This window comes from Oryctolagus cuniculus, chromosome 3, assembly GCF_964237555.1.
Source record: "Oryctolagus cuniculus chromosome 3, mOryCun1.1, whole genome shotgun sequence".
In the NCBI taxonomy this organism is placed as follows: Eukaryota; Metazoa; Chordata; class Mammalia; order Lagomorpha; family Leporidae; genus Oryctolagus; species Oryctolagus cuniculus.
The window spans coordinates 183400486-183427420 of NC_091434.1; the positions used below are offsets into that span (position 1 = coordinate 183400486).

At 59.2% G+C, this 26935-nt stretch overlaps 1 protein-coding gene across 2 annotated transcripts; it reads right to left on the minus strand.

Annotated features, from left to right (window-relative positions):
• Window positions 1-2607: 2607 nt before the first annotated feature.
• Window positions 2608-26935, minus strand: ADCK2 (aarF domain containing kinase 2). 2 transcript variants are annotated; one of them, XM_002722866.5, is made up of 8 exons: window positions 25783-26924; window positions 24654-24800; window positions 19248-19376; window positions 18093-18188; window positions 13425-13676; window positions 9761-9889; window positions 8893-8946; window positions 2608-3941 (listed from the first exon to the last, which is right to left on the minus strand). In XM_002722866.5, the coding sequence occupies exons 1-8, from the start codon at window positions 26620-26622 to the stop codon at window positions 3762-3764; spliced, it is 1827 nt and encodes a 608-aa protein (XP_002722912.3). In that variant the 5' UTR covers window positions 26623-26924; the 3' UTR covers window positions 2608-3761. The 2 variants fall into 2 exon arrangements, with proteins under 2 accessions (XP_002722912.3, XP_051691072.2); XM_051835112.2 differs by lacking the exon at window positions 13425-13676 and having other exon boundaries at window positions 25783-26935.

Consider the following 26935-nt stretch of genomic DNA (forward strand, 5'->3'; position numbering starts at 1 on the left):
ACCTGTCCGTCCTTGGCTTTAACCTTGCAACACACATTCTGGGTTCTTCGTATGCCATCATTAAACTGTGTGACTGGGACAGCGGACGCCCTTGTCTTCCACACCTGCTCTCAGAACTCCAAGGGCAGGCATCCGTCCCTGCCTTCTGTGGGCTGCTGGCTATCAGAAGGGCACCCCGCCTGACACCACACTGCCGAAGGCGAGGGAAGGGATCCCCGGATCCGGCACCGGGCGCTCGGCTTCTCACTGCAAATCAGGCTCCCAGTGTGACAGTATGAGAGCAGCTGAGCAGCCCCGTCAGGAGCCTCTCCACAGCCGGAAACACGACACAGCGAGAAGAAGGGAAGCTGTTCCCACTTTCTCCCTGGCCGGGCCGACTTGATCTCTCTGCCCCGAGAGCCTTGGCAGGAAGAGGGAACTGAACCATGATCTCGCTTCGGGAGAAATGCCGTGCTGTCACTCTGTCCACTTATACCCAGGCAAGCGGCCTTCCCCTAAGGCAGTAACTTCATAAATGAAGTTTAGTTTAGTTTTGATTATTTTTTAAAGATTTATTTATTTGAAAGGCAGAGTTATAGAGAAGCAGAGGCAGAGAGAAAGAGAGGGTTTCCACCTGCAGGTTCGCTCCCCAAGCAGCTGCAGCGGCCGTGGCTGGGCCAGGTGGAAACCAGGAGCTTCTCCCAGGTCTCCCCCATGGGTGGCAGGGGCCCAAACGCTTGGGCCGTCTTCTGCTGCTTTCCCAGGCCATCAGCAGGGACACAAACTGGGACCCCTATGGGATGCCAGTATCACAGGTGGTGACTTTCCAGCCACATCACAACACCAGCCCCACTTTTTTCCTTTTTAAAAGTTATTTATTTATTCCTATATTTGAAAGGCAGAGAGAGAAGGTGAGATCTTCCATCCACTGGCTCACTCCCCAGATGTCCTCAGCACAGAGCAAAGTCAAAGCCAGGAGCCCGGAGCCCCACCTGGGTCTCCCGTGAGAGCAGCAGGGATCCAAGCACTTGAGCCGTCAGCTGCTCCCTTCCAGAGTTGTGGACCGGACAATGAACCTGGGCACTCCAGCATGGGACGTGGGAGTCCCAAGAGGCGGCTGACCACTGTACCACACACACCCCAGCCTCAAGAGACCCTGGCCAGGAAGACCTGAGCTGCAGGACCCAGCTAACCCGCACGCAGATGTCCGAGGCACAGAAACTCGGAGCGGCGGTGCTGCTGTTTTAAACCACTGAGCTCTGGATGGCTTTTACGCAGGCTCCTGCTGGTGCACCTGGGAGCCAGCAGGTGATGGCTCAAGTGCGTGAGTCCCTGCGACCCACGTGGGAGACCCAGCCCGAGTTCTGGGCTCCCAACCCCAAGCCTCCCTCACTCCAGACTACTTTGGGCATCTGGAGAGTGAGCCTGGGAAGGAGGCTCTGTGTCTATCTGCTCTCAAATAAATAAAAACTTTAAAAGAAATGAACTTCATCCTGACGAAGGAAGAGCGGACGAATCTCGTCCAGTGGTCAGCGCAGGACTTTGGAGAGCAAACAGCTTAACTTCCCATCGACCGCTGACAGCGGAGGTCTCCAAGACACGCAAGGCAATCCCTGGGGTGCAGGGATAAAATGTGGGTTTTTTCATGTAAAGACATAAGAAATTAAGCTTCACTAGTGCCCACTCTACTGGCCCTGGAATCCGGCAGTCCTGTCAGCCAGCCACATGTCACAGCATCTGTAGACGACAGTCCACGGGTGGGCACAGCGAGGGGCAGCAAGCAGCTGCCCCTGCCCACATCACAGCACAGGCGCCACTGGGTGCTGCTTCGGGCCTCAAGCTCTTGGAGAAGAGGATATACCGGTCATGGCAACTGCAAGTTAACCAAAATTAACCCACTGACGCAGAGAAACCGCAGTCAGCAACAGCGTTGAAGTCCCAGGGAACAGAGCTCAGTCTGCTCCTGTCTGTCTGTCAGCCACACTAATCATCGCTTTGGGAGCCTGCTCTATGGTGCAGGAGGCTAAACTGTACCTGCTACACCAGCTTCTCATATGGAAGCAGGGTTCAAGTCCTAGCTCCTCCACTTGTTTAAAGATTTTTTTTTTTTTTATTTGAGAGGTAGAGTTACAGACAGGGACAGGGAGAGACAGAGAAAAAGGTCTTCCATCCACTGGTTCACTTCCCAGATGGCCACAACGACTGGAGCTGGGCTGATCCGAAGCCAGGAGCCAGGAGCTTCTTCAGGGTCTCCCATGCGGGTGCAGGGGCCCAAGCACTTGGTCCATCTTCCACTGCTTTCCCAGGCCATAGCAGAGAGCTGGACTGGAAGAGGAGCAGCTGGGATTAGAACCGGTGCCCATATGGGATGCTGGTGCTGCAGGTAGAGGATTAACCTACTGCACCACAGAGCCGGCCCCATGGCTCCTCCACTTGTAACCCAGCTCCCTGCTACCCACGTGAGAGACCCAGATGGAGCTCCTGACTCCTGGCTTCCGCCTGGCCCAGCCCCAGCCATGGTGGCCACTGGGGAGTGAACCAGCAGATGGAAGATCTGTCTCCCTCTCTGCTGTCACTCTGCCTTTCAAATAAATAAATAAATCTTTGGGTTTTTTAGGATTTATTGTATTTATTTGAAAGGCAGAGTGACACACAGAGACAGGGAGACAGAGAGGGCTTCCATGCACTGGCTCACTCCCAAGATGGCCACAACAGCCAGGGCCCAGCCAAGCTGAAGCCAAGAGCCAGGAGCTTCATCTGGTCTCCCACATTCTGCTGCCCTCTCAGGCCATCAGCAGGGAGCTAGATAGGAAGTGGAACAGTCGGGACCCAAATCGGCACCCATATGAAATACTGGCATCGCAAGTGGAAATGCCAGCCTCAAATAAATACTTTTAAAAATCATTGTTCTGGCCGACGCTGCGGCTCACTAGGCTAATCCTCCGCCTTGCGGCGCCGGCACACTGGGTTCTAGTCCCTGTTGGGACGCCGGATTCTGTCCCAGTTGCCCCTCTTCCAGGCCAGCCCTCTGCTGTGGCCAGGGAGTGCAGTGGAGGATGGCCCAAGTGCTTGAGCCCTGCACCCCATGGGAGACCAGGAGAAGCACCTGGGTCCTGCCATCGGATCAGCGCGGTGCGCCGGCCGCAGCGTGCCGGCCGCGGTGGCCATTGGAGGGTGAACCAACGACAAAGGAAGACCTTTCTCTCTGTCTCTCTCTCTCTCTGTCCACTCTGCCTGTCAAAAAAAAAAAAAAAAAGTCATTGTTTTACTTGGTGAAGCTTTGGTAACAAGCTTTAGCAAGAAGTCATCAAGATATTAAACTATCAACAAGATACTTTGAAGTACATGAGATTTTCTTTAAGAGTGTGTTTTCCCTTGAGAGATTTGCTAGTAGTGGTAGCACCGTGTGTGCACGTCTGTGTACTGTCAACCTTTTACCAATGAGGGGAAATCCTCAAACCACAGGTCTACAGGATTTTATGACAGTTTTTAGCCTAAAAATGAGAATCAAGCACTACCAACGGTGACTAGGGAGTGAAGACGAGTACGAAGGGAAAACGGGAGGACGTGACTGCATTCCTCTCCAGAGAGTGCTCCCATGAAGAGTGTCCCTGGCACCGGGCCCACCCTGCACACGGAGTGACGGGGCCCTTCCCGCCTCGTTCTCCCCAGGTAACCCCAGCTTTCCAAACAGACCCCGAAATCAAATCACGGCTGCTGTGCCCTCCCGGTGCCCTAAAGCTAAACGTTCCAGCAGCCAGAGAGGCCCCTGGGAGCAGCCCTCAGCTCCCCCATGCAGCTCGCAGCACACCCCCGCCACCGTCAGGGGACGACACTGGCCCTCTGAGAAGGAAAGGCCTTGCTGCCTCCAGGATGTCCAGCTTGGGGTCCAGCGAGCGGCCGAGCCCCTCCAACACCATAATGGCAAACACAATCGAGGCGAAGTTGCTCTCAAGCTTCACCTGAAACAGAAAACGGGGTTTCCTGCTGCAGCCCCCAGACGTGGGGACGACGCTCCTGGATCATGGCACTGTGCACTCTTGACGTCCAGTCCCACCACGTGAGCCTAACCGTGCACCGTCTCATCCGCAGAACGTAAGGAAACAGCCTGAGACGCAAAGTGTGCCTTTCTAGGGGTCTGTGTGTGGCTTAGAAATAATCAAGCGGACATTCCACAGCTACAGCAGAAACAACAAACCTAGATGGGTGTCGTCATTCCAAATCCAGAGCAGCCCTCTTCAGTCCTCGCAGACTTGACTTTGCTCAGTCATGCAGAGCACTGGACTCGGGCTGCTCTCGGCAGGAATCTATCTGGAATGCTCAACTACTCTCCAAGGCACTCGCTACCCTTACTCTGTAGGGGAGGAAGCCACAGCTCAGGGAGGGTAAGTGGCCTGGGGCTGGCATCATGGCACAGCGGGCAAAGCTGCCACCTGTGACGCCAGCATCCCGTAAGGCCATCTGAGTCCCAGCTGCTCCACTTCTGATCCAGCTCTCTGCTAAATGTGCCTAGGAAAGCAGGAGAGATGGCCCAGAAATCCTTGGGCTCCTGCACCCGTACAAGAGACCCAGAAGAGGCTCCTGGCTCCTGGCTCCAGACTGGCCCAGTTCCAGCCGCTTGTGGCCATCTGGGAAGTGGGCCAGTGGATGGAAAGATTCATTTATCTCTCTCTCTCTCTCTCTCTCTCTCTCTCTCTCTCTCCCTCCCTCCCTTCCTTCTCCCTCTCCCTGTAACTCTACCTTTAAAAAAAAAAAAAAAGATTGATTGATTGATTGATTTGAAGGGCAGAGTTAGAGAGAGAGAGAAATCTTCCATCTGCTGGTTCACTCCCCAGATGGCTGCAATAGCCAGGACTGGGCCAGATGGAATCCAGGGGCCAGGAGCTTCTCCTGGGTCTCCCAGGTGGGTGCAGGGGCCCAAGCACGTAGGCCGTCTTCTGCAGCTTTCCCAGGCGCATTAGTAGGGAGTCGAATTAGAAGTGGAGCACCCACGTCTCGCACCAGTGCCCATATGGAATGCCAGCGCCACAGGCTGCGGCTTTACCCACTACACCATAGCATCGGCCTCAACTCTTCCTTTCAAATAGACAAAATAAATCTTTAAAAAAAAAAAAAAAAGCCACTTAGTGAGAATGAACAGAGGCAGGATTTAAACTCAGACACTGGGTCAGAAAATGGAAGGCTGGCTCACAGGGAAACCATCTGTCCCAGCTGAGGCCTGGAAGATGGCTGAGAGGGCAGCACGGTCCCAGGAGCAGCATGGGCAGTTCCAGCCTGGGCAGGAGTGGGGACAGGGGCCCTCGGCACTAGGCTGTAGTCGGGGAGGGGCCTGGGCCTACACACTACTCCTGGGGATGCTTCATTCTGAAGCTGAGCGGTATGCATTGTACTGTTATCTCTGTGTTACTGTTAAATACATACTTTAATTTTTTAAAAAAATCAGGAGCCAGTGTTGTGGCACGGTGGGTTAAGCCACTGCCTGAAACACCAGCATCCTATATGAATGCCAGTTACAGTCCCAGCTGCTCCACTTCCCATCCAGCTCCCTGCTAACGCACCTGGGAAAGCAGCGGAAAATGGTCCTAGTCTTTGGGCCCCTGCACCCACATGGGAGACCTGGAAGAAGCTCCTGGCTGCTGGCTTTGGTCTGGCCCAAGTCCTGCCATTGCGAAAAGCCATTTGTGGAGTGAATCGGGAGAAAGATCTCTCTGTGCCTCTCCCTTTCTCTCTCTCTAACTCTGCCTTTCAAATAAAAAAAAATCAATCTTTAAAAAAAAGATTTATTTGTTTGAAAGGCAGAGTTAGAGAGAGAGAGAAAGAGATCTTCCATCGACTGATTCACTCACTCTCCAAATGACCCAACAGCCAGAGCTGCACTGATCCAAAGCCAGGAGCCAACTGCTTCTTCCAGGTCTCCCACGAGGGTTCAGGGGCCCAAAGACTTGGGCCATCCTCCGCTGCTTTTCCAGGCCACAGCAGGGAGCTGGATCAGAAGTGGAACAGCCAGGACTCAAACCAGCGCCCATATGGGATGCCGGCACTGCAGACGGCGGCATTACCCGCTATGCCACAGTACCAGCCCCTCAGGTAATTTTAAGGAATGGAGAGCTGACTAGTACATACGGGACAACATGGATGAACCTGGAGAACATTGTGTTGAATAAAATAAGCCAGATACAAAGGGGCCATGTCGTATGATCCCATTTGTGTGAGGAATGCTGAGGAGGCAAGATTATGGAAACAGAAGATAAAGTGGTAGCTCCATGAAGAGGGAATTGGTTCAATGGGCACAGGGCTCCAGTTTCAAGATTAAAACGTTTGGCCGGCGCCACAGCTCACTTGACTAATCCTCCGCCTGCGGCGCCGGCACCCCGGGTTCTAGTCCCGGTTGGGGCACCGGATTCTGTCCCGGTTGCCCCTCTTCCAGTCCAGCTCTCTGCTGTGGCCCGGGAGTGCAGTGGAGGATGGCCCAAGTCCTTGGGCGCCTGCACCCGCATGGGAGACCAGGAGGAAGCACCTGGCTCCTGGCTTTGGATCGGCGCACAGTGCCAGCTGTGGTGGCCATTAGGGGAGTGAACTAACGGAAGGAAGACCTTTCTCTCTGTCTCTCTCTCTCACTGTCTAACTCTGCCTGTCAAGAAAAAAAAAAAAAAGATTAAAACGTTCTAGGGATCTGTTACCCAACTACATGCACGTAGCTGACACTGATGAACTGTGTACTTGGAGATGGCTGGGGAGATACATTTTTATTATATGTGTGTTACTTCAATAACAAGTAGTTTTAGCTAAGTGACCAATAAAGTGCTTAGGGGATGGCCTTATGGCACAGCGGGTTAAGCCTCCACATGCAACGCCAGCATCCCATATGGGTGCCGGTTTGAGTGCCGGCTGCTCCACTTCTGATTCCTGGCAAAGCAGTACAAGACAGCCCAGGGGCTTGGGCTCCTGCACCGACGTGGGAGGGAGACCCAGATAGAGTTCCAGGCTCCTGGCTTCAACCTGACCCAACCCCAGCCTTTGCAGCCACTTGGGGAGTGAACCAGCAGATAGAAGATCTCTGTCTTGCCCTCTCTTACACTCTGCCTTTCAAATAATTTAAAAAAAGAATATAACATCTATATCAGGCCTTCTCTCTGTTCTTCCACCCTGGGGACAGCAGCAGCAGCAGCACGAATCTGGAGAACTCGGGTGGTCGGGTCCCCCCCGCATATCAGCAGTGTCTGTGCAGAGTACAAGCAGAGAGGCTGCCGGGAACAAAGGCACCGGGAGTGGGGCTCCTGGCACTGCCTGTTTGGTCACGGGCACACTGCTTGGCCTGTCGGGGGGAGTAAACTCAGTTCCACTGGGCATTGTGCAGCAGATGGGGCACCACAGGGCCCACAGAGCGAGCACAGGACACACTGCTTCGACCACTGTTATCCTGGCCTCATCTGGCCCCCGGGGAGGCCCTGTGGGCTCCGGCAGGTTGTGCAGGTCAGAGAAGGTGGGGGATGGGACTGGGTGTGAGCCTCAGCCCCTTGTTCCTGCTGAACTCCTAAGAACTCACACCTGCTTCTCCCCAGCAGCACCTAGCGATGAAGACAGCTCACTCCCAAGCCTAAGCTGATACTCACATCATTTTTAAAACAGAACTTTGTCAAACGTTTTGGAAGGCAGTTTTTCATCAAAACTAAAAAGCCCCACCAACAAAGCCAGCTCTGGAGTTAGAGCTAAGTGTCCAGGCCTCAGCTCCACGGCACGCAGTCAACAGCACCTGGGCAGCTGGCTAGTCAACCTGTCTGTGCCCCAGTCTCTGGGGGAACCCCCTCCGCACGGCACAGTAGGCGTCTCCCCACCTGCAGGGCCACCCTGAGGTCAAGCCGAGACGCAGTGTGGGAAGCACCAGGCAGCTCCATGGTGAACGGAATTCCCGTGTGTGCCAGCCGCAGCCCTTCCGTCTGCGTCAGCACACCCCACCCCGCGTGGTGTGGGAGCCCGGGAGAGTGCAGGCCTGAGAGACCCGTGCATCCTTGTTGTCCTCGTTGTTTTGTTTGTGTGTGTGTTTTAAAGTCAGAGGGAGAGGGAGGGAGACTTCCCCCCGCTGGTTCACTCCGCAGATGGCCGCAACAGCTGGGGACACCTGGGCCGGCTTCCGCTGCTATCCCCGGTGCGTCAGCAGGGACCTGAGGGACAGGGGCTGTCCCTGCCCCACCACAACGCCGCCCGAGACGACCCTGGCCCTGACGTGGGTGCAGCTGCAGAGCAGGCAATGGCCCCGCTCTGACTCTCTGGCATGAGCCTTAGCAATCCATCCTCAGACTGCAGGACCTCGGACGACAGCTCCCCGTCTCCTCCCTGGCCACGGTTTGGATTGCAGTTGGGGGCCCCCAAGGCTGCATCCTCACTCGGAGGTATCTGGAGGAAGAAGAGTCCAGGTGCACAGACGACACGCACCCGCCCTCGCTCCCTGTCTGCTGCCATGTTGGGCTCTGCCAACAGGAAGGCCGTCGCTGGAGGAGGCCCCCAGGCCTCGCCCCCCAGGATCACGAGCTCAGCCCTGACCCACACTCCATCACAGGAGCCAGTGCCGGGAGCAGGCCGGGGAGGCTCCGCCCCTTCAGGCAGCCCGCTGACCCCAGCACTCCACCCCGCTCAGGGAGGAGCCGAGCGCGACTTACACGAAGCCCAAGCACCACCCACCGTGCAGCCAGACCGCAGGAGCATGCTAACGCAGCTGTCCCCGCCCGGCGACCGCAGGCAGCCGCACCGCACAGACCTGACCCACAGACTGCGCCGCCCAGAAGGAAAGGCCCTGCCCGGCTGTGTCGGGAAGCCACACCGGCATTCCTCACGCAGATGAGCTAGAGATGCTTCCAAACGGCTCAGCACCCACCCCAACGGCCGCACACCGCCCCCCCCCAACCGGGGCCTCACCTTGTGGGTCATCAGCAGCTTGAAGACACTGGACAGAAGGCTGGAAACGTCAAGCTGAAAACAAGACAGCACAGCGCAGACTGAGGCGGCTTCCAGAACCCAGAGCTGCCCACACGCTCAGCCCCACACACGCGGGGAGGGCGAGAGGAAAAACCCCAGGAGGGACTACCCCCACCCCACCTCGGGCTCAGGACAAGCCCTGGAGGCCCCTGCACGCCATCCCACCCCACACACAAAATCCCCTCTGACCCTCTGAACAGACGCGACTGGCCACGGCAGCAACCCCATGGCCGCTCCTCGCGCATCACCTGCTCCTGCCGAGCTGGGCCACGAACTTGGGGAGGAAACAGTAAGTCTGCCAGAACTGGCACAGTGGGGTAGCAGATACCACCTGTGATGCTGGCATCCCATGTGGGCGCCAGTTCAAGCCCCAGCTGCCCCACTTCCAATCCAGCTCCCTGCTGATGTGCCCGGGAAGGCAGTGGAGGATGGCCCACGTGCTTGGGCCCTGCACCCACGTGGGAGACCAGGGTGAAGCTCCTGGCTCCTAGCTTCTGTCTGGCCCAGCCCTGGCCATTGCTTGGGGTGTGAACTAGTGGATGGAAGACTCTCTGTCTCTCCCTCTTTCTGTAACTGTGTCTATCAAATAAATAAAAATAAACCTTAAAAAAAAAAAGGACTCTGTGTAAAATACAGGTGGGCTTGCGTGAGGCCTCATGAGAGACAGGAGCACGGCCTCGTTCTGCTGCTGCTCCCCCAGCCTCCTCCCTCCTGGGAGACGGGGGAGGAGGAGGCCTGTCCCTTACTCCTCTCCACCTCTCAGAGGCCTCCCTTAGACCTGGCCGCGCCCCGTCCACGCGCTGCCCACCTTTTCCAGCGTGATGGTGTTCTTCCTGGCCTGGGCCACCAGTGTGGCCATCTCAGCCTTGAAGCCCTCCACGTCCCCACACTCGCTGGCCCGGGCGTGACGCAGGATGAGCTCAGCCACTCTGCGGCCCTGCGGGATGCAGAAGAAACGAGATGGGCGGAGTCGGCAGGGCGGCAAGCGAGAACTTCCTGCCCAGACCTCTGTCTGTCCCAGCTGCTCCCAGCCCTCGGCTCCCGCCATCCTGCTTGTGGGCACCTGTTTTCTTCACAACACCTGCTTCTGGCCACAGTCCCCCACATCTCTGCCGCTCAGCTGGCCTTGCCTGCGCTCACCAAGGCCAAGGTAAGGGTGTGCAAGTCTCCTACACTCTGCAAGACCACACAGGGCACCGGGCAGAGCCGGCATCCTGCTGCCCGTGCCCCACCCAGCACCGCAGGCTGGCCCTGCCGTCGGGCCACATCAGCCAGGCTCTGATGGAGGCTGTCCTGCCTGAGCTGACCGGCCTCAGTGGCCCAGCTGCCTTCTCCACACCTCCCTTCCCCAGGCACCCCCCCCCCCCAGGCCTTAGTGGTCTCCCAGAACATGCAGCCCAACCATGATGGTCACTACTGATGCCATCCCCTCCACAGCACACACAGGAACCAGGCTATGACCTCTGACCTCAGCCCCCAGCCTGCCCTCCCTGTGCCTCGGGTTTAACCTTGGCCCCAGGACACGCTTTTAAGATTTATTTATTTTGAAAGTCTGAATCACACAGAGAAAGAGACAGAGACCGAGAGATATAAACAGAGAGAGAGAGTGAGAGAGGGCAAGAAAGCAAGCTTCCGTTTGCTTGTTCACTCCACAGATGGCTACGATGGCCAGGGCCAGGCCAGGCTGAAGCCAGAGCCTGGAGCTTCATAGGGCTCTCCCAAAGCACCCAAAGGGTTGGCGGGGCCCAAGCACGTGGGCCATCTGCTGCTTTTTCCAGGCAGTCAGCAGGGCGCTGGATCAGACGTAAAGTGGCCATCACTGGCAGAGGCTTTACCCGCTGTGCCACAACATCCGCCCTCCCAGGACACTTGTCCAGGGCTGCAGGCCCCAGCTCTCAGCACCCTGACCCGGGAGTCTCTGAGCAGGCCCCCTCCCCAGGCCCCAGCTCTCAGCACCCTGACCCGGGAGTCTCTGAGCAGGGCCCCCTCCCCAGCTCTCAGCACCCTGACCCGGGGCCTCTGAGCAGGGCCCCCTCCCCAGCTCTCAGCACCTGACCCGGGAGTCTCTGAGCAGGGCCCCCCTCCCCAGCTCTCAGCACCCTGACCCGGGGCCTCTGAGCAGGGCCCCCTCCCCAGCTCTCAGCACCCTGACCCGGGGCCTCTGAGCAGGGCCCCCTCCCCAGGCCCCAGCTCTCAGCACCCTGACCCGGGAGTCTCTGAGCAGGGCCCCCATCCCCAGGCTGCAGCTCTCAGCACCCTGACCCGGGAGTCTCTGAGCAGGGCCCCCTCCCCAGGCCCCAGCTCTCAGCACCTGACCCGGGAGTTCTAAGCAGGCACCCCCTCCCAGGCTCCAGCTCTCAGCACCCTGACCCGGGAGTCTCTGAGCAGGGCCCCCCCCCAGGCTCCAGCTCTCAGTCAGCACCCTGACCCGGGAGTCTCTGAGCAGGGCCTCCCCAGCTCTCAGCACCCTGACCCGGGAGTCTCTGAGCAGGGCCTCCCTCCCCAGGCCCCAGGCTCAGGCGCCCTGACCCGGGAGTCTCTGAGCAGGCCCCCCCCCCCCCAGGCTCCAGCTCTCAGCACCCTGACCCGGGAGTCTCTGAGCAGGGCCCCCCTCCCCAGGCCCCAGCTCTCAGCACCTGACCCGGGAGTCTCTGAGCAGGCCCCCTCCCAGGCCCCAGCTCCCAGCACCCTGACCCGGGAGTCTCTGAGCAGGCCCCCTCCCAGGCCCCAGCTCCCAGCACCCTGACCCGGGAGTCTCTGAGCAGGGCCCCCCTCCCCAGGCCCCAGCTCTCAGCACCCTGACCCGGGGCCTCTGAGCAGGGCCCCCTCCCCAGGCCCCAGCTCTCAGCACCTGACCCGGGAGTCTCTGAGCAGGGCCCCCCTCCCCAGCTCTCAGCACCTGACCCGGGAGTCTCTGAGCAGGGCCCCCCTCCCCAGGCCCCAGCTCTCAGCACCCTGACCCGGGAGTCTCTGAGCAGGGTCTCCCCAGGCCCCAGCTCTCAGCACCCTGACCCGGGAGTCTCTGAGCAGGCCCCCCCACCAGGCTCCAGCTCTCAGTCAGCACCCTGACCCGGGGCCTCTGAGCAGGGCCCCCTCCCCAGGCCCCAGCTCTCAGCACCCTGACCCGGGAGTCTCTGAGCAGGGCCCCCCCCCAGGCTCAGGCGCCCTGTCCCGGGAGTCTCTGAGCAGGCCCCCTCCCCAGGCTCCAGCTCTCAGCACCCTGTCCCGGGAGTTCTGAGCGGGGCCTCCCCCTGAATCTTACACTTGTTTTTTAAGGCAGGTTTTCCCCCAAGGTCCTTCCTGCTAGAATGTTCTCCCCCACAGACCAGCAGGATTTCTTCTCCTTCGCCCTGGCCACAGCATTTGACTTGACTCAGAAGAGGCTTTGGGGCCGGCGCTGTGGCGTAATGGGCTCAGCCTCCACCTCCGGCTCTGGAATCCCATATGGACGCAGGTTCAAGTACCAGCTGCTCCCGCTCCGATCCAGCTCCCTGCCTGCCTGGGAAAGCAGTGGGACATGCCCCAGACACCTGGGCCCCTGCACGTGCGTGGGAGACCTGGAAGAAGCTCCTGGCTCCTGATCCGCCCAGCTCCAGCTGTTGGGCCATTTGTGGGGTAAACCTGTGGTTGGAAGACACTCTCTCTCTCCCTCTCTCTCTCTCTCTCTGTAACTCTGTCTCAAATAAATAAATCATAAAAATAGACCCAGGGCTTTGCTGTGCCCTTCTCCTCTCTCAACCCCTGAGCCCCTCAGAATCACGCAGAGGTCGGGAACCTCACGCGGCCCCTCTCCAGAGAGTCCAACCTGCCTGGCCCCATTCGCACTGCGGCTTCTCGCAGGAAGGGCACAGAAGCAGCCAGCACTCGGACAAGAAGCCACGGTTCCTGGGGCCAGCGAGGTGGCCCAGCAGGTTAAGCCACTGCCTTCAAGGGTTCGAGTCCCGGCTGCTCCACTTCCAACCCAGCTCTCTGCTAACACATCTGGGAAGGCAGCAGAGGACGGGCCAAGTGCTTGGGTCCCTGCACCCACGTGGGAGACTCAGATGTGGCTCCTGGCTCCTGGCTACAGCCTGGCCCAGCCCCAGTCATTGCGGCCATCTGGGGAATGAACCAGCGGATGGAAGATCTCGCTGTCTCTCCCTCTGTCTCTGTCACTCTTTCAAATAAATAATAAATTTTTAGATAAAACTTAATTTTTTTTAAAAAAAAAAAGAAGCTACGGTCCCTGGTGCGCACCTGTACCCTTGCAGAAGGAGGAAGAGAACTTCCAGGGCACCGCAGCGTTTGGAAAAGAGACCGCACACCATCAGCTGCTGAGACTGGCCTCAGGCTCGGGCGAGCGGGTGAGACCCAGGGGCCTCATCTCTCGCCGCAGTGGCTTCAGCGGGAGCGTTTACAGGATCGACCAGGGCTGGGGAGCTCCGCGTGGGGCGGAGACTCAGCCCCGACCCCGTGGTTCTGGGAGGCCTCACCTGCCCCAGGGCCACGGCCGTGAAAACTGCCCGGAAGTTCTGCAGGTCGGCGGGGCGCAGCTCGGCCACGATGCCTGCGTCCAGCAGCACCAGGCGCAGTGGGGGCGGGGTGGGCATCGCGGCCACCACCAGCGTGTCGCAAATGTCCAGCGTCTGTAGCTGTGCCTCCCAGCTCGTGGGGCGACCGTGGGCTCCCTGCACCAGGATGTTCCCAGGGTGGAGGTCCGCGTGCACAAAGTTGTCCACAAATATCTGGGAAGAGAGGCGGCGCGGTTCTCGGATCCATCCACCCTCCCCACACAGCACTGCCCAGCCACCAGGGCGACCACAAGCACGAGGGTAAAAAGCACATTTAACAAAGCCTCATCGTTGGATGACAGCGATTCAGAATCTGTACAGGGATGAGCCAAGCTGACATTTTTGAGAGGAAAAAAAGATTGAAAAAAATTTTACAGGGGCTGGCGCTGTGGCGCAAGGGGCTAACGCCCTGGCCTGAAGCACTGGCATCCCATATGGGCACCGGTTCTAGCCCCAGCTGCTCCACTTCTGATCCAGCTCTCTGCTCTGGCCTGGGAAAGCAGTAGAGGATGGCCCAGGTCCTTGGGCCCCTGCACCCACGTGGGAGACCCAGAGGAAGCTCCTGGCTCCAGATCAGTGCAGCTCCGGCCGTTGCGGCCAAATAGGGGGTGAACCAGCAGATGGAAGACTCTCTCTCTCTCTCTCTCTCTCTGCCTCTTCTCTATCTCTGTAACTCTGCCTTTCAAATAAATAAATAAATCTTTAAAAAGATAAAAAACATCCTACAGGTGAAGAGCAAACCAGACTGCATTTCAAAGGCTTCTGCTCCACGATTTGCGTTGCTGCTCTTTTAGTTAAGAGCAGCTATTCATTCCAGAGCCCCCCCCAACCTCCGCGCCGTCCGCGCATTCCAGAGCCCCCGAACCCCCGCGCTGTCCGCGCATTCCAGAGCCCCCCAACCTCCGCGCTGTCCGCGTCGTGGGGCCGCATTTCTTTAGGAGCCAGACGTCCCCTCCATCAGGGCTGGCAGTGAGGGGCACTCCCAGGGCAGGAGGACACAGCGCTGAGGCCCTCACACGGGGCCCAGGCACTGCGCTGCACCTGTGAGCAGGAATCCGCCTCTCATGGGTGGCCGTCCCATACAGGGGACGAGGGGATGGCCCGGCCGGCGCAGGGAGCTGCTGATGGACAGGCTCGGGCACGTCTCCCAGCCAACGCAGAGTGTGAGCACTGGCGCAGTCCCCGCTCTGCACCCATCCACTGCACCCCGGAACAGTCACCTGCCCACTGCGCTGACTTAACTGAAGCCCAGCCGGACCCCACAACCTCACCGAGGCTCCTTGGCCCACGAGCTGCCGTCCAGCGGGAGGTGGCGTGGCCCTGAGCCTGCGCCTGTGCACTCCAGGCTCCCTGGCCCACGAGCGGCCGTCCAACTGCAGGCTCCACCTCCCTGCTCCCAGCACCTGGCTCAATCCCTCCCTCACCTCCAGGACACCCTTGCCACCCATGGTCATGCCGCACTCACTCATCACTCCCCCTCCTGCTCTCTGCCACACCTGGGGGCTGCCTACCTGGGCTCTCAGCACTGGGCAGGGCCCCCCTCCCCACCTAACCCTTGGTCCTGTGGCCTGGCCACGGGGAAGAACAGCCCTGGGGCAACCTCGGGTCTTCCTTCTTTGTCCCTACGTGCTAGCTGCTGGCAAGGCCGCTTGTGACTAGGACGCCTGACGACGACGACTTTGGGCCCACCACGCCCTCACTTACAGCATGGGAACCCAGTAAGGCTACTGCTGTCCCCTTGTAAAAGACGAGACATCGAGGACAGAGGCTAAGTCATCTGTCTCAGACACCCAGCCCTGCTCCCGGCCAGCGCGGGGCACAGCTGAGATTTGAACCCAGACAAGTCCAGCTCTGGGCTCCAGGCTCCCCCCAACCACCAGTGTGTGAGGCAGACCAGCAAAATGCCCACTGCAGCCTCCAGGGCCAGCGTGGCTCAGACCCTGCCCGCCCACGTCTCCTGGGAGCTGCCGGTCCCAGCGCAGCCATTGCACACCTCCTGTCCTCTTCCAAGCTCCTCTCCCAGGAGCCTGTGCACCCCACCCCAGGGCTGAGAAACCTCACCCCCCGGGAGACAGAAGCCCCCAGAGCAGCACCCACCACAGCCCAGGCTTCTCCGCACATGGTTAGGGGAGGGCAGGGCTGTCTGGCAGCACCCCCGGCCCTGGCCACCAGGTGCCAGGAGCAGCCCCGCCCCCGCAGCTATGATAATGTCGGCAGACACGGCCAGAGGCGCCCCAGCAGGCAAAATCAGCCTGGGGAGAGCCCTTTCTGGCCGGTAAGGAACAGAGACTCCCCGACAGGCCAGGCCCTCTGCTGCGGCCCCTCCAGAGTCCTGGGCTACAGGTACAGGTGCAGGGAAGACAAAGCTGAGAGAGGGAAGAGGAGGGGATGCATGACTACACTCCGAGAGCTGTATCGATCGGGGCTGTGGTGCAGCAGGTAAAGCCGCGGCCTGTGACACCGTCATCCCTCTGGCACCAGTTTGATTCCCAGCTGCTCCACTTCTGATCCAGCTCCCTGCTGATGCACCCGGGAAGGCAGCGGAAGATGCCCTATGTGTTTGGGCTCCTGCACCCACATGGGAGACCCGGAAGAAGCTCCTGGCTTTGGTCTGGCCCAGCCCTGACTGTTGGGGGTCACTGGGGAATGAACCAGCAGATGGGAGATGTCTGTCACTCTCTCTCTCTCTCTAACTCTGCCTTTCAAATAAATAAAAAATAAATCTTAAAAAAAAAACTGTATCTATGAACTACATTAAATGTGTTCTTTGTATAGTAATAGCACATGTAAAAAATTGAAGCGATATTCTATTTGAATCAAATCTCAATTCATTTTTCCTAATAATATAACTTATTTAATAAAATATAATTCTGATTTTTTAAAAGAACCCTCCAACCATTTGTAAGATCAGAGAGACCTGAATGTCCAAGAATCGAAATCTGGCTCTGAGCCCCAGCGACAGGCCTGGCCCCGCTCACACCTGCCGTGACAGTCCTCCTCCTCAGGGCATTCCTCTGCTAAGACTCTTGGGTACTGTTCAGCTTTGTAAAATTCACGGAGCAGTAATTTAGATCCGCATGCTTGACTAAATTTTATCATTTGATTACAAAAAGGGGGAAAGAAAAACCTGAAATGAGCTCACTCACCCTTGCAGTCCAAACTCCTGGACAGGCCTCCGACACGGCAGTTAAGACCTCGCCTGTGACCCCCACACGCCCTACCGGAGCGCCTGGGTTCCAGCCCCAGCCCCACTTCTGTTCCTGTACCTGCTAATGCACCCTGGGAGGCAGCAGGTGACGGCTCAGGTTCAGGGGTGCCTGTGACCCCCACATGGGAGACTGGAAATGAGTTCCCAACTCTGGCTGTTGCAAGCATTTGGGGAACAACCCAGCAGAAGGAAGGATGGCAAATCTCTCTCCCTTTGTCTGTCTCTCTCTCTGTGTATGCGTGTGTTTCAAAATAATACTTTAAAAAGCCTCATCAGTCAAGGTAAATAATGCATGCTTTTTTAAAGTCTGACTGGACCTTTGGGGAGCCGGCCCCCCGCCTCCTTCAGCTCAGCAGTCACCATGCCCTCCTCCAAAGTCTCTTCTGCAGCTCAGCGCAGGGTCCCCTCCGGAGTGCCCACCTGTCCTCACTCGGATGGCCCGTCCACCTGCGGTGCAGCCGCGTGCAGCGTGAGCCCTGGGCCAGACACCTGTCCTCACACGGATGGCCCGTCCACCTGGGGTGCAGCCGCGTGCAGCGTGAGCCCTGGGCCAGACACCTGTCCTCACACGGATGGCCCGTCCACCTGGGGTGCAGCCGCGTGCAGCGTGAGCCCTGGGCCAGACACCTGTCCTCACACGGATGGCCCGTCCACCTGGGGTGCAGCCGCGTGCAGCGTGAGCCCTGGGCCAGACACCTGTCCTCACACGGATGGCCCGTCCACCTGGGGTGCAGCCGCGTGCAGCGTGAGCCCTGGGCCAGACACCTGTCCTCACACGGATGGCCCGTCCACCTGGGGTGCAGCCGCGTGCAGCGTGAGCCCTGGGCCAGACACCTGTCCTCACACGGATGGCCCGTCCACCTGGGGTGCAGCCGCGTGCAGCGTGAGCCCTGGGCCAGACACCTGTCCTCACACGGATGGCCCGTCCACCTGGGGTGCAGCCGCGTGCAGCGTGAGCCCTGGGCCAGACACCTGTCCTCACACGGATGGCCCGTCCACCTGGGGTGCAGCCGCGTGCAGCGTGAGCCCTGGGCCAGACAGCCCCTCCCACGTGACACCGTGTGCCAGTCCCTGCTTTCCTGCTTCGCGGTCACTCCTCTCGGGCTCCGTGCACTTGCTCGCGGGCCTGGCACATGGCAGGTGCCCCAGGAAGACTCTGAACAATTAAAGCAGCACTTAGCGGTTTGGCTGACTGTAGGCTCTGGGAGATGGCGCTGCTGAGAGTCTCCCCAGCACCTCTGGCAGGCTCGCCGACCTCCAGAGCAGGCTTTCTCCACATGATGGCTCAGTGCCGGCCGCCCCTCCCAGCCCACGAGCCACACAGGCTCCCAGGCATCGCCCTGCCCGCCCCGGGCCTGAGCCAACACTGGCCACGCACTCACCATCTTCAGAAGCATGCTGAGCCCCAGCTGCGCAATCCTCCTCTTCAGGTCAACAGGAGTGCCCGCCTGCTGGTAACTGGACACGGGCACGCTCTCCTTTAGGAAGACGGGGGAGGACGCTTCACCCACCAGCCTGTCCAACGCCCTGCTCCTGTCTTAGGACCGCAGGAATCTGCCAGTCACACGTGGATTTTAACCTGTTTACATTCCCCTTCTGTCTTGCTTCTCAAAGGACAAGTCCCGGAGGCTTATCGGGAAGGAAACCTACCGTTGGGGCCAGCACTGTGGCATGGCAGATAACGGCACCGCCAGCAGTGCCAGCATCCCGTATGGGTGCCGGTTCGAGTCCTGGTTGCTACACTTCCAACCCAGCTCTCTGTTATGGCCTGGGAAAGCAGTGGGAAATGGCCCACTACACTTGGGCCCCTGCACCCACATGGGAGACCCTGGCTCCTGGCTTCAGACACCTGAGGAGTGAACCAGCAGATGAGATCTCTCTCTCTCTCTCTCTCTGTCTCTCTCTCCCCCCACCCCCTCTGTAACTCTGACTTTCAAAATATATAAATCAGTCTTTAAAAAAGAAAAGCAAGGAAGCCCACCCATTCTGCTAAGGACAGAGAAGAGGCGTTGTGATACGGTGGAACCAGACGGGAGCAGGTGCAGCGAGAGTGACTTCCAGAGTGGGAATCGGCCAATGGGGACATGAACGAGTGAGGAAAGGGAAGGAGGCAAAGGGAAACGAGCTGCGTTTTCAAAGCAACCCCTGGAGACCAACAAATAGGAGAATGAAAGCACTCGCTTGAGGCGCCCCCGCTGGAACACGGGCGGCCGCGAGCCCGGGCTGCCCCTCTAACAGGGCTCAGCTGAGACTGCACAGGGCTTCTCCCGCACTCGCCCTGGGCCATGGCCCTCAGTCACGCTGTCATCTGCTCTTGGGACAGCCCCCTTTCTGCCAGCAGCTGACAACACGGCCGGCCGAGCAGGCTTCCGGACTGAGGAAGTGGAAGGCCACGTCCAGTGCTCTCAGCCGCTCACCACACGCCAAGGCTCCCACAGCTCTGCAGGCACTCACGCCCCTCCCGGACAGGCACCGCGCGGCCACGATGGCCTGGCTGTGAGCACAGGGTTCCGCCGGGCCCAGCTGCCGGATCTTACTTCGTAAGTTTCCACCATGACATCCCTGGTGACAAACGGGTGCAGGGGGGTGGGGAACTTGACCGACGTCACGTTCCGGAAGTTGCGCTGGAAGCGTTCCAGGTTCTGAGCTTCGTACCGCAGATCGATCTGGAGAGATAGAGAAGGTGAGGGCCGGGCTGGCCGCGGGAGCGCCACCTCCGAAACGCCGGGCGCTTCGCCACCAGCCACACCTCCCACCAGCTCTCCCGGGCACTTCACCACCAGCCACACCTCCCACCAGCTCTCCCGGGAGCTTTGAACCAGCACGCCTTCCCAACAGCTCTCCCACACCAGTGCCAGCCCACCAGGGAGAAGACACTGCAACCCAAGGCCGCACTGCAGACAGCAGACACCTGGGCCGGTTCTCCGCTGCTGCCTGCCTGCCCCCCTCTTAGCCCAGCCCACGACTCCCCTGCCCTGGCCCCCACAGCCCTCTCGGGCAGCCCCACGCCCCTCCACAGGCCCAGCCCTGCGGCCGTCTCCTTCTGCTGGGCAGCCATGTCACTGCAGCCACCCACCCCCCTGCACCAACACTGCCTGGGCTAAACTCACCAAGGGCGTCTCTCTTACCAGGCCCTGGGGAGCGGCCATTTTTAATACCTCCGTTGGCCACCCTGGGCATCCGGCGCTGTCCCGCTGCTGACCCACTGCCCTGGAACTGCCCTCTTCCGGGTACTGCCCTTCACCCTCCTCAGTCTCCCCCAGCTCTCCACCTGCCCCGCCTGGGCCTGGGCCTCTGGCCACAGGGAGACCTCTGCTCCCGACGTCCAGCTTGTGTGCTCCCTGGACGTCCCCCTCGCCCTCGGCCAGTGTCTCTTAGTGACAGCACCTCGGGCTCCAGGCCAGACCTCAACACCACTCCCAGACGGACCCCTCAACTATATCCAGGCCATGGGGAGGCCCAGAGATCCTGAATGAACTCCTCCCCACACCCGCTCCCGTCCCCTCCACACCGTGTGGCCCAGCGCCTTCCAGTCTGCAGCCCTGGCGAGCCTCAGGTCTGTTCCCCTCCCCGTCACCGCGGCTACCAAGGCGCCCTGGATGTCTCAAGCGTCTGCCTGGGTAAGGCCCGGCCTCGCCCAGTTCTGTGTCATGCCCAGCGTGTCCGAGGGCCTGACGTCCCTGCCACCCCTCTGCCTCCCTCCCTCTCCTCCCCGGTCACCTCTCCCGACTCAGCTCAAGCTGAGGGGGCCTCCACCCTGGGGTGAGAGTGAAGGAGCGCGTCCTCTCCCGAGCCCCAGCAACTGAGCCCACTGGAACCCGGAGCCCCTCCCGCACACGAGACTTGCTAGTGTTCACACATCAGCCTGCCCACTGCCTGTCACACAGTCCCTGCCGACAGGAAAAGCCCATTCGTTTTCTCGGTACAATAGCTTCCAACTGTTTTTAGTGATTCTATGTGAATTTATAAAAGAACGGGGTGGGGGTGGGGGTGCTGTGGTGTAGCCGGTTAGGCCACCGCCTGCAGTGCCGTATCCCATATGGGTGCAGGGTCAAGTGCAAGTTCGAGTCCCAGCTGCTCCTCTTCCAGTCCAGCTCCCTGCTCATGCACCTGGGAAAGGAGCTGGGGCCCCTGCACCCACATGGGAGACGCCGATGAAGCTCCTGGCTCCTGCTCAGCCTGGCCCGACCCTGGCCGTTGAGACCACTGGGGAGTGAACCAGTGGATGGAAAACCTCTCTCTCTCTCTGTTTCTTCCTCTGTAACTCTGCCTTTCAAGTAAATAAAATAAATCTTTAAAACACACTCATACACACACACACAACAGAGGGAGGAGACAGAAGGAGACCCACAGTGTGCGCCCAGACTCAGCTGTGAGGCTCCCAGCCCAGGAACTTGCCCTTGGAAGGGCTGATTTTGAAGGCAAATGGGGTAAGAGATAGAGGGTCAGTCTGACGTGACGGGAGCACGTGAGGGCCGCCAAGCTTCCACAGGGACCCGAAGCTCAGGTGCACGGCGCACCGGAGTCGGTAGCACGAAGGCAGTTGTTGAAACACAAGAAATCTTCTCTGCGTCCATTTTCTCTTTTATCTGAGGTACCCTATTTCAGAGCAGAGTGCAACGCCTTGGCCTGGATGTCGGAGTCCACCCAAACCTGACTGGCATGTGAACCCCTAAAATGACAGAACTAAGCAAGTTCTGATCGGGCAGCCCTCTTTTTTATTTTTTAGTTATCTTTTTAAGAAAGCTTTTATTTAATGAATACAAATTTCATAGGTACAGCTTTAGGAATATAGCGGTTCTTCTCCCCATATCTGCCCTCCCACCCCCACTTCCGTCCCATCTCCTACTCCCTCTCCCATCCCATTCTTCATTAAGATTCATTTTTAATTATCTTTATATACAGAAGACCAACTCTATGCTAAGTAAAGATTTCAACAGGTTGCACCCACACAGACACACAAAGTATAAAGTACTGTTTGAAAATTGGTTTTACCGTTCATTCTCATAGTACAACTCATTAAGGACAGAGGTCCTACATGGGGAGTAAGTGCACAGTGACTCCTGTTGTTGATTTAACAGTTGACACTCTTATTTATGAGGTCAGTGGTCACCCAAGGCTCTCGCCATGAGCTGCAAAGGCTATGGAAGCCTCTTGAGTCACAAACTCCAACCTTATTTAGACAAGGCCGTAAGCAAAGTGGAAGTTCTCTCCTCCCTTCAGAGAAAGGTACCTCCTTCTTTGATGGCCCATTCTTTCCGCTGGGATCTCACTCACAGAGATCTTTCATTTAGGTTATTTTTTGCCACAGTGTCTTGGAGGGCCCTCTTTTTTTTTTTTTTTTTTTTTTTTTTGACAGGCAGAGTGGACAGTGAGAGAGAGAGACAGAGAGAGAAAGGTCTTCCTTTTGCCGTTGGTTCACCCTCCAATGGCCGCCGCGGCCGGCGCGCTGCGGCCGGCGCACCGCGCTGATCCGATGGCAGGAGCCAGGAGCCAGGTGCTTTTCCTGGTCTCCCATAGGGTGCAGGGCCCAAGCACCTGGGCCATCCTCCACTGCACTCCCTGGCCACAGCAGAGGGCTGGCCTGGAAGAGGGGCAACCAGGACAGAATCCGGCGCCCCAACCGGGACTAGAACCCGGTGTGCTGGCGCCGCTAGGCGGAGGATTAGCCTAGTGAGCCGCGGTGCCGGCCTGGAGGGCCCTCTTTAAAAAATCATCTAAAAGGCCAAGAGTGGGAGAGGAAGATTCATCTTTCTGCTGGTTTATTTCCAAATTGGCCACAATGGCCAGGGCTGGTCCAGGCTCAAGCCAGGGGCCCAGAACCATATCTGGGTCTCCCATGTGGAGAGCAGGGGCCCAAGTATTTGGGCCATCTTCCTCTGCCTTCTCAGGTGCATTAGCCAGGACATGAATTGGGGAGTGGCCACTGTCTGCAGCACCAGCATCCCATAGGGGCACTGGTTCAAGTGCAGGTTTGAGTTCCAGTTGCTCCACTTCCTTTCCAGCTCCCCGCTAATGCAGTTGAGAAAGCAGTAAAAGATGGCCCGAGTGCTTGGACCCCTGCAGGCATGTGAGAGGTGGGGATGAAGCTCCCTAGCTCCTGGCCCACCCCTGGCTGCTGAGGACATTTGGAAAGTGAACCAGCGGATGGAAGATTCTCTTCTCTGTAACTCTGTCTTAAAATAAATCTTTTTTTTTTTTTGACAGGCAGCGTGGATAGTGAGAGAGACAGAGAGAAAGGTGTTCCTTTGCCATTGGTTCACCCTCCAATGGTCACCATGGCCGGCGCGCTGCAGCCGGCGCACCGCGCTGATCCGATGGCAGGAGCCAGGTGCTTCTCCTGGTCTCCCATGGGCTGCAGGGCCCAAGCACTTGGGCCATCCTCCACTGCACTCCCTGGCCACAGCAGAGCTGGCCTGGAAGAGGGGCAACCAGGACAGAATCCGGCACCCCGAATGGGACTAGAACCCGGTGTGCCGGCGCCGCAAGGCGGAGGATTAGCCTAGTGAGCCGGGGCACCGGCTTAAAATAAATCTTAAAAAGAAAAAAAGAAGCTGGATTGGGAGCGCGGCAGCTGGGACTTGCACCAGTACTCCAGTATGGGACACGAGCGTTGTGGGCAGCGCCGGCCCTGGGGGCAGCCTTCTTAATGGCATTAGTGCCCTTATAAAAGAGGCCAGAGGGGGCGCTGTGCCGCAGCGGGTGAAGCCACTGCCTGCAGGGCCGGCGTCCCAGGTGGGTGCCAGTTGTTCCTCTTCCCACCCAGCTCTCTGCTATGGCCTGGGAAAGCAGTAGAAGATGGCCCAGTGCTTGGGCCCCTGCACCCATGTGGGAGACCTGGAGGAAGCTCCTGGTTCCTGGCTTTGGATCAGCCCAACTCCAGCCATTGCAGCCATTTGGGGAATGAACCAGTGGATGGAAGGTCTCTCTTTCTCTGCCTTTCAAATATATAAATAAATCTTAAAAAAAAAAAAAAAAAGAGGCCAGAGACCTACAGCTCTTCTACCATGTGAGAACACAACAAAAGAATAACTACCTGCAGACCAGAACTTGGGTCCTCCCCAGAGGCCAGAGCCGCCACTGCTACCCATCTCTGACCTCCTTTGCAAACAGAGGAAATAAACTCCCGCTGCGTATAAGCTGCCCAGTTTGTGGTATTCTGTTACAGCCGCTCAGACCAGGGACTTTCTACACAATGAGGGAACGCCTGGATTTGCAATCTCAACGCAGAGGCTATGAACAAGGACTTCTAAAACCTGCCCACCAGGCAGCCAGCGGAGACGCCCACCTGGAGCCCCAGGCCCCCCCAGCGTGTGTCTGCCAAGTCTGCCCTCACACACAGATGTCCCAAGGGTCTGAATAGGAAGGAGATGCCCCTCACTACTCAGCCAAGAGAAGCCAAGGCACAGAGCGCGACCGCCGACCGCTCTCACCCGGAGCCCAGCAGCGCTGCGCATTGCACCAGGAGCGGCTCCCTTGGCCCGGCACACGGAACAGCGCATTTCCCGAGCTCCCTCGCAGTCACACGGGGCCCGAGATCACAGCTCCCATCAGCAGCCTGGGAGGAAGCGAGGTGCAAGACACCCCGCGTGGCCTCTCTCTCCCTCCCTCTCTCTCTCTCTCTGCGTCCCGCACTGGCTGCAGGCGACACACAGGGAACACGGCAGTGTCACACCTGGGAGGAAACTGGGTCACTGGAAAACCGTGGCGTCGAGTGCTCGTTCTCCAGTTCCCCTGCACAGAACTTTGATACGAGCCAGCCACAGCCGTGCTGCGTGAAGCCACCGAGGTTTGACTGCTTCCCCAGTGGGTGTCCTGCGCCCGAGCACACCACCCAGCTCGACCTGCTGCGGAACAGCTCACTCCTTCAGCATTCACTCACCAGCTGCTACCCGCAAGGACTGTGGCGGGCGCTGCTGCGAGCGGAGGGAAGGGGAGTTCACCTGTCGGACCATGAGCGCCTCGAATTCTTCCACCACCTCAGGCAAGCTCAGCCACCTGATTCCTGGCAGGAGGCCCAGGGCCCGGCTGCCCATCTTCATCAGCAGCAAGTCCATACGCACCTCTGAGAGCAGGCCAGGGTGCAGCACCTGCCAGGGAAAAGCTGCAGTGAGGCAGGAAGGGCCCAGGGCTGCGCCCCCCAGCAAGGGAGCAAGGGGCCCGCCCCCAGCACCCAGGAAGCCCTGGATGGCGACGGCGGCTCCGCCACTCCCGACGTCGGCACCCTCCAAACCCCTTTCCCTTTCCCCTCGGCCTGTTTGCAGCACCACTCCGCAAGCCAGGACACAAGACGGCTGGTACGGTGCAGGCACGCCAGACAACAGCCAAGCCACTGCAGAACAGGCTCACCGGCTCTAATTCCAAAGTTTGCAATCTGAAATGCTGGAAATCTGGACTTTTCCAGCACCACGTGCCGTCACAAGCGGAAAATTCCGCACCTGGTCCACAGCCAAAATGCAGGTGCACCAAGAATACCACACAGGGGCCAGTGCCGTGGCACAGCAGCTGAGTCGCCACCTGGGACTCCAGCACCCCACATGGTGGCCGGCTGGAACCCCGCGGCTCCACCTCCAATCCAGCTCTGTACTAGCGAACCTGGGGAAGCAGCAGGAGGTGGCCCCAGAGCCTGGGCCCCTGCACCCACACGGGCAAGCAGGAAGAAGCTCCTGGGCCAGCGCCCGCTGTGGCAATCACCTGGGGAGTGAACCAGTGGATAGAAGATCTGTGCCTCTCCCTCTCTCTAACGCTACCTTTCGAATCGGTAAAAGTAAATCTTCATATATCTAAATCACATAAAATTACCTTTCAGGTCATGTGCTAAGGATGTATAGGAAACGTAGATTAATTTTATGTTTAGGTTTGGGTCTCACCCATGACGTATATGCAAATATTCCAAAATAATAATTTAAAAAAACCATACAAAGCCTGCAACATTCTGGACTCAAGCTCTTTGGATCAGGGCTGTTCACTCTGAACAGAGCCAGGGCGGGGCCCGACAGGTCCGGGGAGGTTCAGTGGGTGGGTGGGTGGGACCGAGCTGCCAAGGCCCTGCTGAAGACACCCAGCACTTACTTTCACGGCCACTGGGATGAGGTGGTCCTGCTCGGGCTGACGGCCGGCGGCGGGGGCCTGAGACCTGCCCGCACCGGACCGGACCAGGCCGGCCTCGGGCAGAAGCAGCCTTTCTAGAACTGACTGGTCTGCGAGATCGCCTGGAGGAAGGAGCTGCCTCAGGGCCCCCGCCGCCCCAAGGCTCTGGACGCTGCGCTCCTGCAGCAGGGCAGTGCGGGCATACGCCTTGTACACCTGGGCCACGCACCCAGAACCCACGGGCTCCCGGTTCTCGAACACCAGGACGCTGTCCCAGCGCTCCCCGAAGGCCTGCTGGAGGGCGCGCTGCGTGTGCGCCCAGGCGTGGGGCTGCACCTGGACGTGCAGCTTGGAGAACCGGGCGCAGAAGGCGTCGGAGAAGAGGTCGCGCCGCGTGCTGGCCCACTGGCCCAGCTTAATGTAGGTGGGGCCCGAGGTCTCCGTGGCTTTCAGAAGCAGGTGGAGCCAGAGGGTGGAGACCCGGGGAGCCAGGTAGGTGAGCGGGTACAGGAGGAGCAGGGGGAGGAATTTCACCAGGAGGGCGCAGGCGCGCAGCCAGACCCGGGCACGCAGGAGGCCGCAGCCGCCGCGCCCTGGGTCGGCGACGGTGGTCCCGGGCGCACGGCCGGCCGGGCAGCTCCCGCGTGCCCGCGGCTGGCACAAGCCGCCGCCGCCGTCCCAGTCCGCGGAGATGAGCCTGGGCAGGGCGCCCAGCAGAAGCCAGCGGAGCCGAGCGTGGCGAGCGGCCCCGGAGGGCCCCAGCTCCAGGCGCCGCAGGCGCGACACGCAGACCCGGACCGACAAGCGCCAGGGAGCCCCCATCCCCGCGCCCGGGGCCCACGGGACTCAACAGCCAGCCATCGGCGCGGACGCTCTCGCAAGGCTCAGACGCGCCCCGGCGACCCGGGCCCGGCGCGAGATGGCCGGGGGTCCGGGATCGGCGCCAGGGGCTGAGCGGCGGCAACCCGGATCGCGGGGAGACGGGGTGCAGGGAGCCGGAGGGGACCGGTCCGGAGCGCCCAGCGTCTTCCGGGAGCGCGCGCCCGGGGCCCGCCTCTAAAAGGGGCCGCGGCGAAAACGCGCGTGCCCGATCCTGGGCTACGGAAGCGCAATCAGATTGAGAGAGACCTTCCAC

What these genes read in the sequence shown, in the direction of transcription:
- ADCK2 (XM_002722866.5), bottom strand. Translation starts at nt 26,622, where the DNA reads ATGGGGGCTCCCTGGCGCTTGTCGGTCCGGGTCTGCGTGTCGCGCCTG. An exon ending in AGGCGCTCATGGTCCGACAG is followed by an intron (nt 19,377 to 24,653) that starts GTGAACTCCCCT and finishes CTATCTCTCCAG; the next exon opens with ATCGATCTGCGGTACGAAGC. An exon ending in ACACCATCACGCTGGAAAAG is followed by an intron (nt 8,947 to 9,760) that starts GTGGGCAGCGCG and finishes TCTTGTTTTCAG; the next exon opens with CTTGACGTTTCCAGCCTTCT.